Source organism: Helicoverpa zea, chromosome 17 (genome assembly GCF_022581195.2).
Source record: "Helicoverpa zea isolate HzStark_Cry1AcR chromosome 17, ilHelZeax1.1, whole genome shotgun sequence".
Classification (NCBI taxonomy): Eukaryota; Metazoa; Arthropoda; class Insecta; order Lepidoptera; family Noctuidae; genus Helicoverpa; species Helicoverpa zea.
The window spans coordinates 1,358,755-1,377,152 of record NC_061468.1 but is presented as its reverse complement, the minus strand read 5'-3'; the positions used below and the strand labels follow the sequence as shown (position 1 = coordinate 1,377,152).

Genomic DNA, 18,398 nt, shown 5'->3' with positions numbered 1-18,398 from the left:
GCAACCTGAAATTGTTATTATTTCGAAAGGTTTACAGAACTTGATCAAACAGACCAGAAATAGGTATATTAATTAAAGTGTTACTTTATTTAATTTGTTTGACGAGATCGTATACAAAGGGTACGTTAAATTCAAAGTTAGACGTTATATAAATGTCAGAAACAATCACGATACGCCTATGACTGTGTGAAAGGACAGTCTGACAAATCTGATTAAATTACCTGTCCACCCAAATGATTTACCACTTCAGAAAACACCCTTACTTCCGTTAATTAATAGGGAAGTAACTGTATTTTCCTCATTTGTATTCTGCCGTAGTTTTTATAGAAAAATGTGAGGACGCGCCCATTGCTTACGTCACACGCGAATCTAAATTTCTGAAACGTAATTGATATCGACTTGTCGAGACAGGTTTTTGTGACAAAGCTGAGCTGAGCAAAAATTCCTATATTTCTATAATGAATACTTACTTTCTTGTTTTTGAAGATCTTCGTTTCCTAATTGGACAGGTTTATTTTTTATAATATAGTGATTATTTTTTTTAATCTTGAACAAAGCCAGCTGAGGTTTAGGTATCGATTTTAAACTTCGGAACAATTTAGAAAAAAATATATTTTTATTCATATTCAAAAGTGTGAGAAGTGTCAAGATTAACTTTTTTAATTAGTCCTTATATCAAACGCCGAAAAATGAGGATCATATTGAAATGCGCCAACTTTCTCTGTTACGTAAAGAACAAAGTGATATGAAAAATATATTATTAATTCATACAACTTTTTGAACCTTCTCTTCTCTCTATAAACGAGGTCCTAATGTCACGACCCTTGATATCGTTTTCGCTAATCCGTAGGTCACAAAAGTTTTCTCGGAAAAAGAAAATTACGCCTCATGTTATATATATTTTGCCTTTGACGTTTTTAACGTTGGAAACATCAATTTATTAATTATTTATGAATCAAAGTCGTTTGATGGACTTGACAAGAATATAGACGGATTACTAAAATTCTTCGGAAGTCGATAAAAATATTATCATTTGATTGGGATTTTCCATAGAATTATCGAGTTGACAGTTTAGTTAATCTGTTCGCTTGAACTAAATTTAAGCAGGATTTAGAATTATTATTTTATATCGATAACTTTTATAGCAAGATAAACCCTACTACAGCTGCTTTTTACAGATATTATTTTTTCAATGTTGATTTATTTCTCTTCAGATAATGCCACTTTAAAAATGACAATGACAATGGCAGATGTTGACAAACCTGTCATTTATACTTATGAAGTTAACAAGTTGCTATTAAGTTTTACTTACTGAACGTACTTAGCTTAGCTGATGAACTTACAGGTGATGAGAAGATTGTTACAATCAATGATATTATCATACATACTCATAACATATATTTATATAACAATGTTCGTAGCCATTATACTTTGACGTATCCTGTACAAAATGTTTAAGTTGTTTCACTGACACATAGACTTGCAGATGACTTAGGAAAGTCATTACTTCCTGAGAATTTTGGGAAAGAATGGAGTTTCAATCATTACATTTTATACCACTTTGTGGTAATTGAAAGGCATGCTAAACATCGAGTGGTTACAGCTTCACAAAATATTTTCTACCCATGGTATATGAAGTTTGTAGCGCGGACCTTGTCTATTGCCCCTCCGCGCCCCTCTAGATTAAGACGCGCGCCGGCTCGCTACCGAAATAATTAAAAGTGGAACAGCCGCGCAGCTTTTGCGGCGCGCGCGGAGCACCGATAGTGCACGAGCAACCGCGAAGCACGACGCATGCGCTCCGGTTGTTGACGGACGCCCGCGTCGCTCGCGTGCCGGTGCTTAAGCTCCCTAATATATATTGTATTGTGTTTTTGTGTACGGATTATACTATTTTACCACCAATCGTTTTTTCAATAAAAACTCGGAACGAAGCCCAACTATACGTGGCGCCCCACGTTGGGCGCCACGTATAGTTGGGCTTCGTTCCGAGTTTTTATTGAAAAAAACGATTGGAAGTAAAATAGTATAATCCGTACACAAAAAAACACAATACAATATTTAACACAAGGGAGCTTAAGCACCGGCACGCGAGCGACGCGGGCGTCCGTCAACAACCGGAGCGCATGCGTCGTGCTTCGCGGTTGCTCGTGCACTGTCGGCTCTCCGCGCGCGCCGCAAAAGCTGCGCGGCTGTTCCACTTTTAATTATTTCGGTAGCGAGCCGGCGCGCGTCTTAATCTAGAGGGGCGCGGAGGGGCAATAGGCAAGGTCCGCGCTACAAGTTGGAAACTTTCGACAAGAGATTTGATGAAACAAGTATAAGTCCATTTGGACTTGAACACTACCACATGCTAACTTGAACACTACCACACTCCACGCTTCAATGAGCGAAGCAAATCATCTGCAACCACATGCATCGACGCGCAGTCAATAAATAGTATTTGTGCTCTGTATTCAGATTACGATTCTGGCCCTCAGAATATTAATAGTTTGAATATTAATCGTTGATAATTACTGCAAAAACAAAGAGGTCCTTGGTCTCTATCAATCTCTGTTTCTGATAAACTCAAAATTCCTCAAAGGATAATATCGAATTTTCGTTAATTTTAATACATCATCTACATAAACGAAGTCTTAGCGGATTGCTCAATTATAGTTGTTGAAACTCCATTCTGTCACCCAAAATGGTTGATGCGACACTTATTCAAGGTATATATTACAAAACTGTTCAGTTATTGATACTAGCAGCCCATGAGGGTCACGATGACGCTGAGGAGGGCAGCAGATAGGGGGTACTGGAGACGGAGTTGACCACCGTGCTGCATTGCAGCTGGGTGCTCACCTGTGGGAGAAAATGTTATTAAGAATCGCAAAGTTCATCTTTGTTCACATGAGGATGAACATCAATTATGATATTAATTTTGATTATCGTTTCCCACTGTGGTATATTTATAACTTTAGTATATTAATTTTCATAATTAGCCTAGCCTTTTGCCAACTGGAACTTAGTTCAGCTCCCAGCCTCACGGGATACAGCTGAGTACTAGTATTTTACGTAAAACGACTATACCTATCTGATCTCCTGACAATTTATAATACCTAGTTGTGCTAGATAGGTAACCCGATGTAGTATTTTAAGTATAGATAACATGTAACAAAAAGCAGTATTGACCTTAAGACTACGACCGTCTACTAAGGTAATACAAAAATAAGGGTAAAATGATGTAAGAAATCCTTTCATAATAGATGACGTTAACAAGTAGAAATAATGGAAAATACTAATCTCGGACAAAAAGTCCTACAGGTGTGATGTGAAAGGTTATTTGCAAATAGAAAGGTGATTCATGTAACCGTTTTCGAGATTACAATAAGAAACACGTATGATTTTAGGAGACATGAATATTAAGAGACTCACTAAAGACGTGTAATGTTTAATACGTAAGCTTCATGCTGAGTCATTGAATCAGTTGGAATAGTCTAAAATGTATTATTTAAAGTAAAATATCCGACAATTACGTCAGTGTTTTTGGTCTAAGTAAGTTTACCAGGTTTACCAGGTAGCTTAGGATATAAAGAAGACTTTTGTAGTTAACTTAACCGCTGTAACTAGAAGCAAACACGAGCAGTCTTACCAAACAAAACACAACCTGCAATGTAAACTAAAAAATATATTTGAAGAAATACTCACCGCTCAAGACATGGACGAGAACAGATCTTGGATTAGCATTAGCTGGTGCACAGGTATACCTGCCGGAGTCGGGGGCTTTGGCCCTCTGCACTAGAAGGTGAGAGGTGGTGGTCTCCCCCTTTTCCGTGATGACGGACACCCCACCACGGGGGGAGTCGTAGTTGATCTCCTGATGGGAAAGAGGGACAGGTATTAATATTTTTATACAGACAAATTGGTGTTTTGATCACTGTTTTATAAGAAACGTCTAACTAAAGTATGGTCACACTTTTTTTATGGGAAATCATCAAATTCTTGCTGTGGGTGCAGTGTTAGGTAGTGTCAGACTCTTACCGACTAAAAGCCATTATATTCTTTCTGTACCAGGCCTTTCTGTTCTTAAACTCTTCATGTACCAGGGCCGGGGTAGATCTTTCAAACAATCCGGCAGCCCCAAAGTATATACCTATATGTATACACTGTACAATCGAACTCAGTGGCAGTAAAGTGTAATTAATGTTTATTTTATTTGGTAGATCAGTAAATTACAGTGCTTCGTTCGAAATAGTATTGATGTATAAGGTATACACCGTATTATAAAAGAAATATAATAAGTTCTCATCGTCATATTTCAACAAGATGACATCTTGTATTTCCAGGAAAAAATCGTAAAAGCATATTAAATATTTTCAATGTGTGTTATACTGAGTAGGTACGTTACGACTTGCTTCCATTTTGAAAATATAATAATTTCAGCAACTTTCTTGGAGGGTGCTCATTCAATATTATATTAGTAAAGTAGTCCACTTTACTAAGTTAAAAACATAGAATTCCGAAATTACAGGAAAACTGGATTTGAATATTGTTTTTTTAGCCAACTGAGTTATTCTTCTTACAGCTTTAACTGCTGAGTACTTTTCTAAGTTTTTCGTAAATAAAATAAAATTACATTGTTATAACGAGATTTCTAAGAGATACTGACTTTAACTGGAAATGACCGTATGCAAAAAAGGTCAGTATAAAATATTCAGTCACAGATTACAGATTAAAAATACACAGTTAAAGCGAAACTTAGTCCATACATCATTCTAATGTATAAGTTATACAAGTTCTAAGTTTCTCTAAAATCTTTTTAATATTAGTGATATTTTTTTTTATTTGGGGTCTGTTTTTTATTGCCTCTATTAGCCACAACCCATTTGTATCATGATTCCTAATAGTTCTAAATTGCTAAACTGCCTGTAATGCCCCTTCTAATAAGATTTCAACTAACTTATTCATTTGGCCGCACTCCAGAAATTAAATAGGCGTGAACGAGCGCCGATTGTGAGATGAAAATTAATTTGATTAATTAAGACGTGATTTGTTGAAGAAATAGAGATTATAGTGTCTGGAGAAACTGCTCAATGAATTTAATTTATGAATAATGGCGTTTTAACTGGGTTATGAATTTTTGAATAAGAATTATAAATTGTAGATTGTTTAGTAGTATGTGTTTGTGAATGACAGTCACAAATGTGGTTGATTTAATTTCACTGCATTGTTTGGTATGACATTAGATAATTAGTAATCCTTTCAATAACACTCTTACAACTTGAAAATATCAATGTCATCATTTCCTAACTATGTTGGGGTCGGCTTGCAGTCTAACCGGACGCAACGCAACGACAACCAGTGTTTTACAAGAAGCGAGTGCCTATCTGACCTCCTCAACCCAGCTACCCGGGCAATCCTAACCCCTTGGTATGACTGGCTGTAAGACTTACTGGCTGAAAATATCGATATATGCTAGCTATATTTTCTGCATTGTTCTGTAAGAAAAACCTACTTCGTTATAAAGAAATGGGAGCAAAATAAAGTCTCATATCTTAAACAAGTACCTAAATATTTGACCCAAAACAAAATCCAGCAAACATTTCACTCGTACAATAGATACATTAGTGTAAAGAATAACCCGGTAACTGAACAATAGGAATGAGCTTCTCTTTATTTTCTTAAAAGTCCAATTGTTGAAGTAAGTTTGTGAAACGCAGTGCACTTTGTACAAATGAGTTTCAATTTACTGGTTCAATCGTAACAGGAGTCACCGATGTACTTGTATGTGTACAAAGTTTGGAAGTACAGATGTTTTGTACTTACAGAAGTACAGATGTTTTGTACTTATGGGTGAACAAAATGAATAAGTGTATTGTATTTATTAGAATGCACATAGGTATAATAAGCTTATAAAGTTTAAGTTGTAAATTATACCTTTTGAGTAGGCTATGAATAGGTATGTATTCATTTGGTCCTGTAAATATGAAATTCGATAGCTAATTTGTTATTATACTATTGCAAGTTTTTTGTAGTACCTTGTTTGTATGTCGACAAACTGCTACATGGTTAAAATGTTTTAAAAGTAGTCATCAATTATGTTACCTACTACTAAACTATACGAAAAACCAATTGAGCATAAAATACATATTTTATCAGTTAACCACAATTATGTTAACAAACAGCCGTAAACAGTAATATAGTGAACTAACAACTTTTACAGTTAAATTACTAACTAGTTAAACTATAAACGATAGAAAACAAAATCATACCTCTAGTTAAGTAGCATACTTAATAAAAGTTTACTACTTAAATATTGTACTACACAAAGTACAGTAACTTAGAACTCGATAAAAACTGCACTGAAATAATTTGCTGTAAACTACTGTGAATTAGTTAAAGTTAAACTGCAACGGCCCATCAGTTTTATAGCGGGTTAATTTCTTAACGACTTAGAAAACATGTAGAATTTATGACTTAATTATTTTCTGCATGAAAGTAACGAACGTAAAAAGGAACGTAAAAAAATTGATGTGAATTGCCTTAGGTGTGAAACCGATTCGTACAACGTGTGACGGCAAATGGCTTGATATTTTCTAGCATTGCTGTATATTATTTGCTTTGTAGGCGTCATATTGTAGCTCTTTGTTCAAGCTTGCTTATCCAATATTAAAATACATTGTATTGTGCTGCCTCGATAATAACAAAAAATCTATACAATATCTTAAAGCCACATTATACAGCAAGTTTATTACCCAATCGGTTTTTGGCACAGTTCAATAAAATAAAATAAAACTTGAAAAAAAAAAAACTCATAACATACAAAAAAAAAACTAATAACACCATGACCCAAAAAAACACATTCATATAACATACAGAACAAATAGCGAACATACTTGAAACCGCATTTATTGAAACAAATGACGTTCCCATATCTTGGCAACCCTTTTGTAAGAAACTGGCAAGAATTCAAATCAAGTTGTTTATAAAAGGGGTGGTGAAGACGCCACATAGTCTATGTCACTTAATTTAGTTCAAACCACGGAGTTAGGAAAGATGAGCAGAGATGCCACATTGCTGGTAGGTCAGGCGCCTTCTTATAGGTCTTTGTACGGTGGGCATGATAAAAACGATCATTCGAACGACAAGTGAAATGTCGAGGCATTCGGGTTGTTTGACACATTTGTCAAAAAAACTTGGTACAAAAAATGGCATAGGTATAAAGGTGAAAACAGTAACGTTACTCGTCTCCCGCACAACCGCATTTTGGCGCGCTACTTTCTTAGGTGATTTTCCGTTATGGCACCTCCGCTAGTCATTTTTTCTCCGTGGTACAAACACACCCATATTGAATACTAAAGACTCTTATTATTGATGTAACTGGGAAGCGGAGCCTGCTTTGTTAAAGTTTTGTGCTAGATGTGTTAGTTACGGAGAAATGGACCAAAGAGCTGGCAAGGAATTTACAGTCAAAAGAATGTATCAGGGAGTCGTCCAATAGTAGAAACTAATTGGAATATTATAGTATACACTCCCGATGCTGCTCTTGAAGGAGATAAGCCAGGGTATAATTATATGTAGTGCACAAGTGGTTGCACGAGGACATTAATGCACTTCCATTCTCACACACACATAGTCCGTAAAGGACAGCAATCCGCAACGACCGGAGATAGAACAGATAACAAGCGCAGGACTGACTAATGACATAGCTAATTCACACGTTAATTAAGTTACAAGAAAGGACATTATGATATACAAGCTGTTGATTTGCATTTGTGCAATATTCAAGGACGTAATTATGCTAATGATTCTCAACCCAAATCAATAAAAAATTGGTACGTTTTTTTTTTTCGAAAGTCTGTCAATGTCAACTAGCTGTATTTAATCTCGGCGCGTGTGTTACTGGCCTTAACACCGTGCTGCGGCCTTATATAAACGCAAACACAAAGCATACGCAACGATCATTGATATTGGGTTACTCCTGGTTACTCCTGAAATACTATGACATTCAATTGACAAAAAAAGCAGCGCATAATAATATTAGCTATTTCCCGTCTACTGTAATTCCAATCTATTATTTACGTATAAAATATTGCACAAATGCAAATCAACACCTTGTATGTGCTTTTTAATTTTACATTGACTCTTTCACTCCTAAAGTTACAGTTTTGCCATGTAGCTTGTACATAGATCAAGTAATATCACCTCTAGAAAGACATCTGCTACTGCAAATTCAATCTCAAGACTGAACTAAATAATTCTTTCTCACACAAAAGCAGAAGATTCCTTGAAGCGTTTAAAATGACCGAGTCTCAGTGTAGCTTTATAAAATAAATGAATCAAGTAGAAACGTTGATGTAGACGCTCAATTTCATGCAAACACGACGCACATTTGTACCGTGACCCGGCTGAATACTAATAAGAATACCCGCACACTACACACTAAACAGTCGGCCGATACTTGAACCTGTAGAGAGAGACCTACCTTTTTGTGAAAACTCATTGGTACTGGCCGGCTGGTTTGACAGCTACGTTTTAGAAGACAATACTTGTCAAACCAGTCGGTTTTTTCCATAGATATAATATTACTAAACAAGATTGCGCACGCTCAAAATATATATTTACGAAAATGAACTCTATTCTAACGCAATAAGGTACTAAATTGGTTGCATAATACACAGAGGCAAATCCGAGCCGAGAGGGATAGTTCGAACGGAGGCTGTTTGTCTCTTTCTAACACCTTGCCAGCATAAAAAAATGTTGTGATCAAACGTTTTGTCTTCCCAAAAACAATTGAATCACTTATATTTTTATCTTATTTTAACAATTGTAAGTCAATAAATTAATAACAATCGCATTAATTTATTCGTATTTATTATTAAAACATAAACAACATAAATTTTTATTTTGCTTTTTTTTATTTTCCAGCGGTAACCCTGAACATTCTTGGCGCGTAATCAGCATTTAAAATGTTGTTTATATTTTTTTGTATTAAATCAATTTAAACTATTAAAATGGTGAAAAAGTGTTGCGTTTCTACTTGCAAAAGTGAATCCTATGGTGGTTGCAATATATCGTTCCACAGGTTAGCTAATAATAACATTTTCGTAAACCAAACAACTAGGGTGCCCATGAATTCTTGTAACGAGTCAAAATATGGGTGATGGATTTTAAAACTGTTGTACTATTGTTATAGCTTCCCAAAAAATGAAGAAAGGCGACATAAATGGCTCAGCAGTCTATATATGAAGTAGAAATACAAAAAAAAAAAAACAGTCTTCACTTCGAATCTTCCTGCTTTTATACTGCTAATTTCTGCTTATTATTAAAAGCCTTTATTGGTATCTTAAGGTCACAAACTGCGTAAGTTAAAACTTCAATACTAATCTGTGTTTAATAATCTTAGCAAATTCGGATTTGTCTCACATAGCTTAATCTCATAGTCACCCTATTAGAAAGGGACAGACAGCCTCCGTACTAACTGTTTCACTCGGCTCGTTTTTTGGGTTTATATGCGCAGTCCTGTTTACTAATATTATGTCTATGGTTTTTTCGTTCGTAGTGAGATTATTGTTTTATTTCTATGTTTTTTGTTTGTTTTAGTTTATCATGTAAATATAAGTTGTAAATACAAAAGTTTATTTCTCTTACAAACCGATGGATGCCAAAATTTTTATTCAAAGAATATCTTGTCAAATCAAATTGTTGAAAGGTTCTTCTAACCTATAGACAGACATGTGTTGCTGGGGAGTTTGTTGCGCCACTTCTTCTTCCCAGCAAAAACACATAGGAAGTGGGGAAGGGTGGTCGTTTTGGGGGCTGTCTGTTATAAATTCCTGACGTTCAAAAAGTGCTGTTTTGCATCCAAGTTGCATGAACAATTTTTTATTTTGATTTTAGTCGGTCTGATGCAGGCTAAATACCTGATCTCTGTAATGTGCGTACTACCATTCACCTTCTATTGATTTTTGAGCTCAAGCAAACTATCGGCCGACTAAAAGTTTGCAGTGTGAGGGTACTGTAATAAGTAGGTTATCCGTTGAAGGATTCGCTGTTGGATATTACATCTGTATAGCAAATGGTGAGCTTTAGTGTCGTTTCAATGCTTTATGGGTTGAGAAGGTAATTTTACGGTTATAAAAGTAAGTACTAGTATAAAATAAGAGTAATAAATAGGATGATCATGTTTTCTCAAGCTCATTGGTACGTCGCTAAATGTTATTTCTAACAGTAGACCCTCATGGAAAAGCTATAGAAAACATGGGCATATATCTATCTACCACGGTTCTTTTCTATGGCAAAAATATTGTGGAGCTAAAGTTAAATTACGCCTGTGTCTAATCAACCCTAATTCATCATTAACATTACTACATAATACATAATCATAGCAGACATAATTATAAAGCTAGATGCTACCACAAAGTAGCCTAGACCATTGTACTGATCAATACATTACCTAGAATTTTATCTGCCAAATGTACCCATAAAATAGTTGTACAAATAAAATCGTCACTCAAAGCAGATCCCCATAAAATCAAGTAAGTATATAAAGTTTAAAGAAGGCGCCAGTGGGGCGACGAATCCTCAATTTAGTGAAGCTCTGTACATTTTGTTACTTTGGCGTGTCGACAAACATTGGGACATGATACATTTGACTTTAAAAGTATAAGATACTTATGCCTGTTTTCACCAACAATCTCTTAACGTTTCCTAACTAAATGCCACTTAGAATAAGGACACTTAATCTTTGGTGAAAATGAATTCATAATAAGTGTTCCCTAAATGCTCTTAGGGGATCCCTAAAGAATTATCCCTAAGGTATTTGTGTCTGAAAATTTGCATTAGTGTTAAAACGTCCTTTTCATGTAATTGATTTTAAAGGTTTATTGACTGTTAGAGTGCGTGTAGCACTAAAGCAGACTAAATAGTAAGCTGATAGTTGACCCGATGTCTGGCAAGACTTTTGTTTAAAGAAAATCTCCATCAAAGTTTTGAGTCGGTCTACCGGCGGGCGTCTACCTAGTGATACCGGCTAAATACATGATTATCTAACCATTCATATTCATACTGATGATTTATGAGCCTAAACAAACTATCGGCCGATTAAAAGTTTGCAGTGTGAGGTTACAACGTTCTTTCAAGATAATTTATGTTAGAGAATATTGACCTTAATCATAGTTCAGTTGTCAAACAGTTAAATATGGATTCGGCGCCGAAAGTTGCGTAGAGATCAAAAATATTTGCTGAATCAGTCCGAAAACCCTATTTTTATCTTCGCAAAATGTGGTCACATCATATAAAAAGTATATCATTCACTAACAGCGTGATAAATTATTTGATATATCGCATATTATGTTCATCAATTTAACCTGAATTGAATAGCTTTAGGCTTTCCATATAAAAATTACAACTATCTTTTTTCATAAAAATATGGTCCCATATCAATAAATTCCGAATATCACTTCTGATTTTGAGCCTGTATGAGCTTTGAAATATTATCTTCAATTAATACAGTGTCAATTATTTAGATTTACTACTGATTTACACACAAAATACATACATAATGTTTTGCTTCAAACAAATCTATTGCAAATCTGTCGTTATTGAACTTTTGATTAAGTAAGGCTACCAAATAATCAGTATTATTACAGACTGGACCATTCTTAATCTTCCTCTTACTTTCAACGTTCCTAATTTCATAAAGTGCACCGAAGAATATTCTCACAACAATATCTTTACTGACAGCGACACCGCCATTTTTATTCAGAACATCGTTATATATCTTGTCAGGGCGTTGACAGAGGAGATAATTTTGCTGACGCTTGGTCTAAGGGAGGGGGTCCAAAAATGCCCAAGTTTTAAGGTCCCAATGTCACGTAGCCTCTGCAGACAGCGTGATAAATGTAATTATTATACTTGTGTTGGATCAGTTTGAAGTAGGGAGGGTCGAAAATGATGCTGTCGACAAAAGTGGATTTAAATCTTCGTTTTAATGTTATAAATTCGAAAATGTATGTCTATTGGGAATACTTTCAGAGTGAAACGGCTGACCCAAATTAAAAATAACTTTAGGATAAGTGCATTTTGGTGTATTGTTCTAATAGGCGTAATGTGTTCCAAGAGGCATTTTCCAAGTCGCTGTACGATGTTTACCGTCCCAAACTACACTTTGTGTTATAGGTATGCTTGCTAATACTTCTTTGTTAATCAATCCTTATTTAACTTTCTACAGCTATCTAACATTCGTTAAATGCAGTGTACCAGCAACACCTCAGAATAGACAAAGTTGTATGACTAATTTATTTGCCGAACCGAAACTGCCAGATTCAATCATTTGATACCGTTTCCGAATTTATGCAAATTGGAGACAGATGTAAATTGTTCGCGTATTTATGTTGCAACAACTGTTTGTCAAAAACAATTTGCTTGTAGCTATAAATAAAGTGGTGTTGTAATAAATGGTCTGTAGGGTATTGTCTGCTGTGAAAGCAATTGGAACTTTGAGGGTCTTCTTGATGGTACAGTAATTTGTAGAACTTTGTTAAGCTGATGGCCTGACAGTCCAATTTAGTGTTGTTAGTAATCATCTCTCTAAAATTACATATTGATGTTGTCGACAGACGATTGTTTTGATAATGATGCGGTAAAATTACCTGTTTCGTAATCATTGGTAGGTCATTTAATTTAGGTTCAAAAGGAGATTTTGTTGCTCCCTGATTCAATAGTAGAAAAAGACTAGTTTATCAGATCTTCATAAACTGAGTCCAACCACAATAAAGCAAAGTTCCACTGTATCAAGACAGGTCCAAATTGTAGTACCTTCTGAGACCAGACCATACAGCGGGGCCCACCAGGTCTAAAGACTGCCGAGGCTGCGGAATTGTTCGAAAGAGTGACCACGGCCTTACATAAAAGGCCTAAGAAGGAACATGATGGATTTTAGTCAGTAAAAGTCTGACACTCCCTCAAGCTGCTAACCCACAGCGGGAGGGGGTCATTTGATGAATTTTGCCATCGGAAAAAAGGTGTCATCCCAAAATGACACAGTTCATGCTGATTCAATAGTAGACAACCGTAGGATGCATGTATACAGAGTGTAACTAAAATGAAATACAGTAAATAATAATTCCTTTATAACAAGACGGGTCCAACTGGTAATACCTCCTAAGACCAGACCATCCCAAGTACTGCTACAACTTTATACGAAAGTATCAGTAGGTTCCTTACCTCATCATTATGAGTCCATCGTATGGCTGGTGGTGGCTCCGGGGAGTGCTGCACCACACACGTCAGGTTGATGGTGCTGCCAGTATTAATGAACAGCTCCGGACCCCCCAAGATCGTCGTCAGAGGCTCTGCTTGGAAAAATAGACTTTGTTAGTGGGGTATAGAGTTGGGTTTCATTTGAGGAGTTTAGATTATAGTTATTGTTGACTGGTCTTTAGTGTTTTAGTTGTGATGCCACAAAAAAGAGCATTTAAATTAGACGAGAGAGGTTTACGAGTCCCATATTTTGCTTTTCAGCTTTATGGTATAATTAAGAGCTATAAAAACATCCGCCTTTAATTTAATGACTTGAGACCTAATAAAATTAGCAGACAATAAAATAAAAGTCTATTATAACCATCGAGTGTAATAATTTAGAGCGCATATTTTAATGGACTGCTTTTTAATAGCTTTGTCGCTGATCTGAAGGATCGACGTCTAGTGTCTCAAGCTAGAAGCGGTGAGCGGTTTCAATTTCTAAACATGTTTGAATATTGAACGTGTCTCAAAAACGCTGGTGAGCAGAATCGGGGCGGAAAATGAAACCTGTTCTGTTGCAATGCTTAATCTGCCCTCCCGCCTCCAATTATAATCGGTGACCGACTTTTGGTAAGAAATTAATAGAACACACTAATATCATGTAATAGTGCAATGCACACGCCCTATAGAAAGTCGGTCAGAAAATCCTAGTCGGATAATCCTCCATAGTCCCACAAAAAATGGATCCGATTATCTGTCCTACGAAAAGTCGGAAGTGGGCAATAGGATCTCTGTGTATGAATCACCTATTATGCGATAATTACTTCTAACCATTTCATTAACAACCAAACAAATATTAAGTTCTGTCCTTTTCTCGTCTACCATCAAAAGATCAGCAATAGAAACTTCATAATAAGGAGCGCTTTGAAATCAATCCTGAGTTGTAAACGGAATTATTTGTTTACAACCAAGTTGGACAAGATGAGCCTCTTTTAAAGCTGCTAAGTGGTTCAAAAGATGTAACTTTTGAGACTGTCAACAATACAGCAATTGATATTTGATGACACTTCCAGTCTCCAGACAGCTCGTTTGGGATTGTTTTCTACGTTAATTTTGTTAAAAACTGTTCTAGTTTTACAGTCCTAGATACAATTTAAAGTTTTGATTATTTCAGCTAGCTGGTCTTACTTATTGAAACTTTAATTCCCATTACAGTTGGTGATAAAACATCATCATCATCATCAGCCTATCGCAGTCCACTGCTGGACATAGGCCTCTCCAAGTGCACGCCACTGAATGATAAAACATGCTTCTTCAATAAAAAGGTTCGTGTAGCCAAAAACTCTTTGCCTCAACATTCATAAATAACAAATCAAATATTATAAATACATAAATACAAAACTTGAATTGGGTCCAACCAACTTTTCAATTCAAAAATGTATTCTAAAATCTTCAAAATTCGTTTGGAAACTCGTATTTATCAATGCCAAAACCGATGAATTGGAAGTTTGAGCTGAATATTTTCTTCGTATCTCTTATGAATATGAAATCACGTCAGTACAATTCGAACGTCCAGACTTTATCTAACGAACCTTTTGTGATGGAACATTCTAGACGTTGGGGTAGGTCATGTGTGGGCCTGATAAGAGGGTGAGAAGTCCAAGTTTAAGGAATTTGTGCTTTTGGAAAGTTAGGTCAGATTGAACACACGGTTGATCGTATTAAGTTAAGGAAAAAAATAGAAACCTTTCTGGAACTGAAACTGTGCTTAAGGATTCTTTAACTTTAACTGTAACACAAATAGATTTTTTAGATGCGCACAAACCCCATTCACAAATAAACCAATTTAATGATAGTTAGAAAAGGCCATGGTTCAATGGCCAAAAATAACACAGATACTTATCACGCAGCATAGCAACATGGAATTTACAAAACCCCTTTCGTTATTTGAAAATCATACTCATGGCTAAAAAATAAAAGTCACTATGGAGCTCTAAGGCCAAACGAAAACCAGCTTGTCATTACTCAAACCGTATTTTTTTTCACAATTAAGCCATTACTGGCAGTTTTTAATGCGAAGAAATGAGAAAGATCTGTAGGAAACTTAGCATTTTGGTCTTTTATTCCATTAATCGTTTAAGAGCTTCCGAGGTTATGGAGGCTGTATTTAAGGAATTTACGATGGTTAAAATGAAAATTGATAATGATGAAGAAAGGCATGATGATCCTGTGGCATATTTTTAACTATCAAAAGCTTCTAACATAAGAATATTGTATCTAAAAGTAAACAATTTTAAAAGAAACAAAAGAGAATAGAAAGTAAACGACACAAAACAATAAGAAACAATTGGTCTCACAAACAAAGGAACGCCATTGAACCCGGTAACAACTCAAAATTTGGCAGACCATTAACCGAACGTACGAAGAAATGCCATAAACATATTCTTTCACAAGGAAAACTAGAACGTAACGAAATTGCGCCTGTACCAATACGTCACCAATTTCATAAACATACTTCCTTCGTCGAATATTCTGGAATTTTTTGGGCGAATTCCGCGGGGAACGGTTTGACAGTTCTGCGAAATTTCCCGCTCAAATCGACTGTTTTATGCTGTATGCATGTTTTGACGATTCCTTTCAAAACGTATGGGGAATAACGGTTTGGGAAAGGTAGGATGAATAATACAATGGGGCCGTAATTTGGGCTTTCATGTGAAGGTTTCTCATGTGATTTCTATTCAGTTTGTTTAAGAATGTTGTTTTATTGGTTGGATTTCGGTTTTCGTGTTGTGCGAATCATTTCTATTTACATTGTTTTCAGTAACAACATGGTATATTTATGTGGACGATATAGCGAGAATTAGAAGAATCCTCAGAAAAATCTAACCTAACGCAACTTATTTTTTATGAAATAACAGACGTCAGAGTCTTGGTTTATTAGTACGTACCTATAGCTTCAAAACCAAATCTTGGACCACATAATTATATTTTTCGCTATGTCCCTACAGACTTCAAAAGACTCGATCTAAAGTAATATGAGTTGCTCGAACTTAATAATGAGGTTGTAAATAAATATTAAACTGGGTTCTTTGATGATCGAATATTTACAAAAAAACTCTTAACTATCATTATTATGTTAGTAAAAGTGAAAGATTGGATGTTCTTGAACTAATTATGAAAATTCTGAAAAATATTCCAGATTTCATTCGAAGGTTGTTTTTCAATACCGTTGGACCGTAATTTAAACAAAATGTGTGTCTATCTGCTCAACAAAACCCACATAAAATCCGGAATAATTCAGTTTCATAAATCGTATGCTATTCTGCAATGTTCGTTAAAATGAGGTGACACAAGGAAACTTTATGCAAAATCAGCGAATTTTATATTTTATGAGCACAAAATTAAGAATTTTCCTTGTCGTCTTAAAACTGACGCATAAAAATAAATCTTGCTAAGCATATTCTTGTGATCAAATTTAATCCCAATAACCAAAGATTTTGAAAATACCTTGACGTAAACCAAGCGTTCGCAGATTATTTTATATGAACGTGAAAAATTAGATGTTTTTGTGTTGTTAAGCCTGAAGCGAGGCTGCCTCATAAATAATACGTAATTCTGTGACGCTGAAAATTTCTTTTATTTTTTATTTTGTATCTGTGTAATTTTTGTCGGGTCTCCTAAGGCGAACCCTCTTTTAGGTTTCCCAAAAGTCTGAAGAAAAATAAACATTTTCTTTTGGTTTTGTTTCTTTGTGTAACGTTAATAAATTGGCATTGTTAATATGGGCCGTTTATCAAAAAGTTGCGAGGAATAAATAAACATAACGTATCGGTGTTTTGATTTAAAATGTTTTACAAGTTCTATATCTTTTTTATGTAAAACATATGTCCGCATAAATGATAGATACTTATATAACCATTTACAATTTACGTTGGTTGTATTTATTTATAATTTTGTTAAAAATATACATTGATAAAATAATTAATCTTTTGCCTCAACTTAGCTACTATTACTGGAAGCAATTGCATAGCCGTGTATGAAATTATTGTAAACACAATAATACTGTTTTTTGGGTCAACATTGTAGTGACAAAATTAATAAGATTGAAAAATATCCTAAACAAATTATAACAGACACTCATCTTATACAAGATATTATGTATGTACATACATCAAAAACCATTCAACCAAATTTTGTTGTAATTTAAAAAATACAATAAAAATCCTCAACAAAGAAAAAGCAAAGAACAATCAAAAATATAACTTTACCAACATGTAATCAATATTGATTCACCCACTGAACGGTTTTATAGCGGCCCTGACCTTTGTGAACACCCCGTGTAATAAAAAATGGCTGATGCCAACATATCTGAGAACGTATAAAATCGCAAATGGCATTGCTTGCGTTGCCAAAGATGTCGGTTTGATTAAATAAATATGGGTTCTTTTGTTTTTGATGGTTTTTGGGTTATATTTTTACTAGCCACTTTTTTGTGCAATTTTAATTGTGAGATGACGTAAGACAGAAGTATGGAAGAAGAATATATGTTGCGCTGGCCTCATATAAAAATCATTGATGAGACACATATATTATTATCAACTTTGACCTAAAAGTTTTTTTTCGAATTTAGAAGTCATTTGGCTAGCAAGATTTCTAATTGTTTTTAGTAAAATTCTCAATTTAAATAAAAGTGAAAAATAATACTTGACCAAATTACCGAAAACTCGAAAAGTAATCAATAAACACGAATACAAGAATATTAAAAAAATCCATTCCGTTAATGTTTCCCCATTTAACATACCCAGCTTTTTTTCCAAAAAGATTTCTCTCACGGCCATTAACTCAGTAAGGCGAATAAATTAACTGGCTTCTTTTCAGTCCAGTTTCATTTTATGCCGAGTCTAGAAAAGTCTAGATAAAAACTGAATGCACGCAGATTTTCTTGCTTTGATTTTAAAAGTGATAAATAAAAACCAAGCGTTGAATAGTAAAAAACGGCCAAGTTCGAGTCGGATTCGCGCACGAAGGGTTCCGTACCATTATTTATATAACGGGCAAAAATCACGTTTGTTGTATGGGAGCCCCCCAAAATATTTATTTTATTCTAGTTTTAACCATTATTTATATAACAGAAATACATAATCTGTGAAAATTTCAACTCTCTAACTAGC

At 34.9% G+C, this 18,398-nt stretch overlaps 1 protein-coding gene across 1 annotated transcript in view; it reads right to left on the bottom strand.

The window, feature by feature from the left end:
- Window positions 1-2,287: 2,287 nt before the first annotated feature.
- LOC124638406 (zwei Ig domain protein zig-8-like) overlaps window positions 2,288-18,398 on the bottom strand; it is a 32,147-nt gene continuing 16,036 nt past the window's right edge. The window contains exons 5-7 of the mRNA XM_047175361.1: window positions 13,210-13,337; window positions 3,691-3,859; window positions 2,288-2,844 (exon numbers count right to left, since the gene is read on the bottom strand). Coding sequence (XP_047031317.1) covers window positions 2,744-2,844; window positions 3,691-3,859; window positions 13,210-13,337 — 398 coding nt within the window. The 3' untranslated portion in view covers window positions 2,288-2,743. The remainder of the gene's footprint in view (window positions 2,845-3,690; window positions 3,860-13,209; window positions 13,338-18,398) is intronic.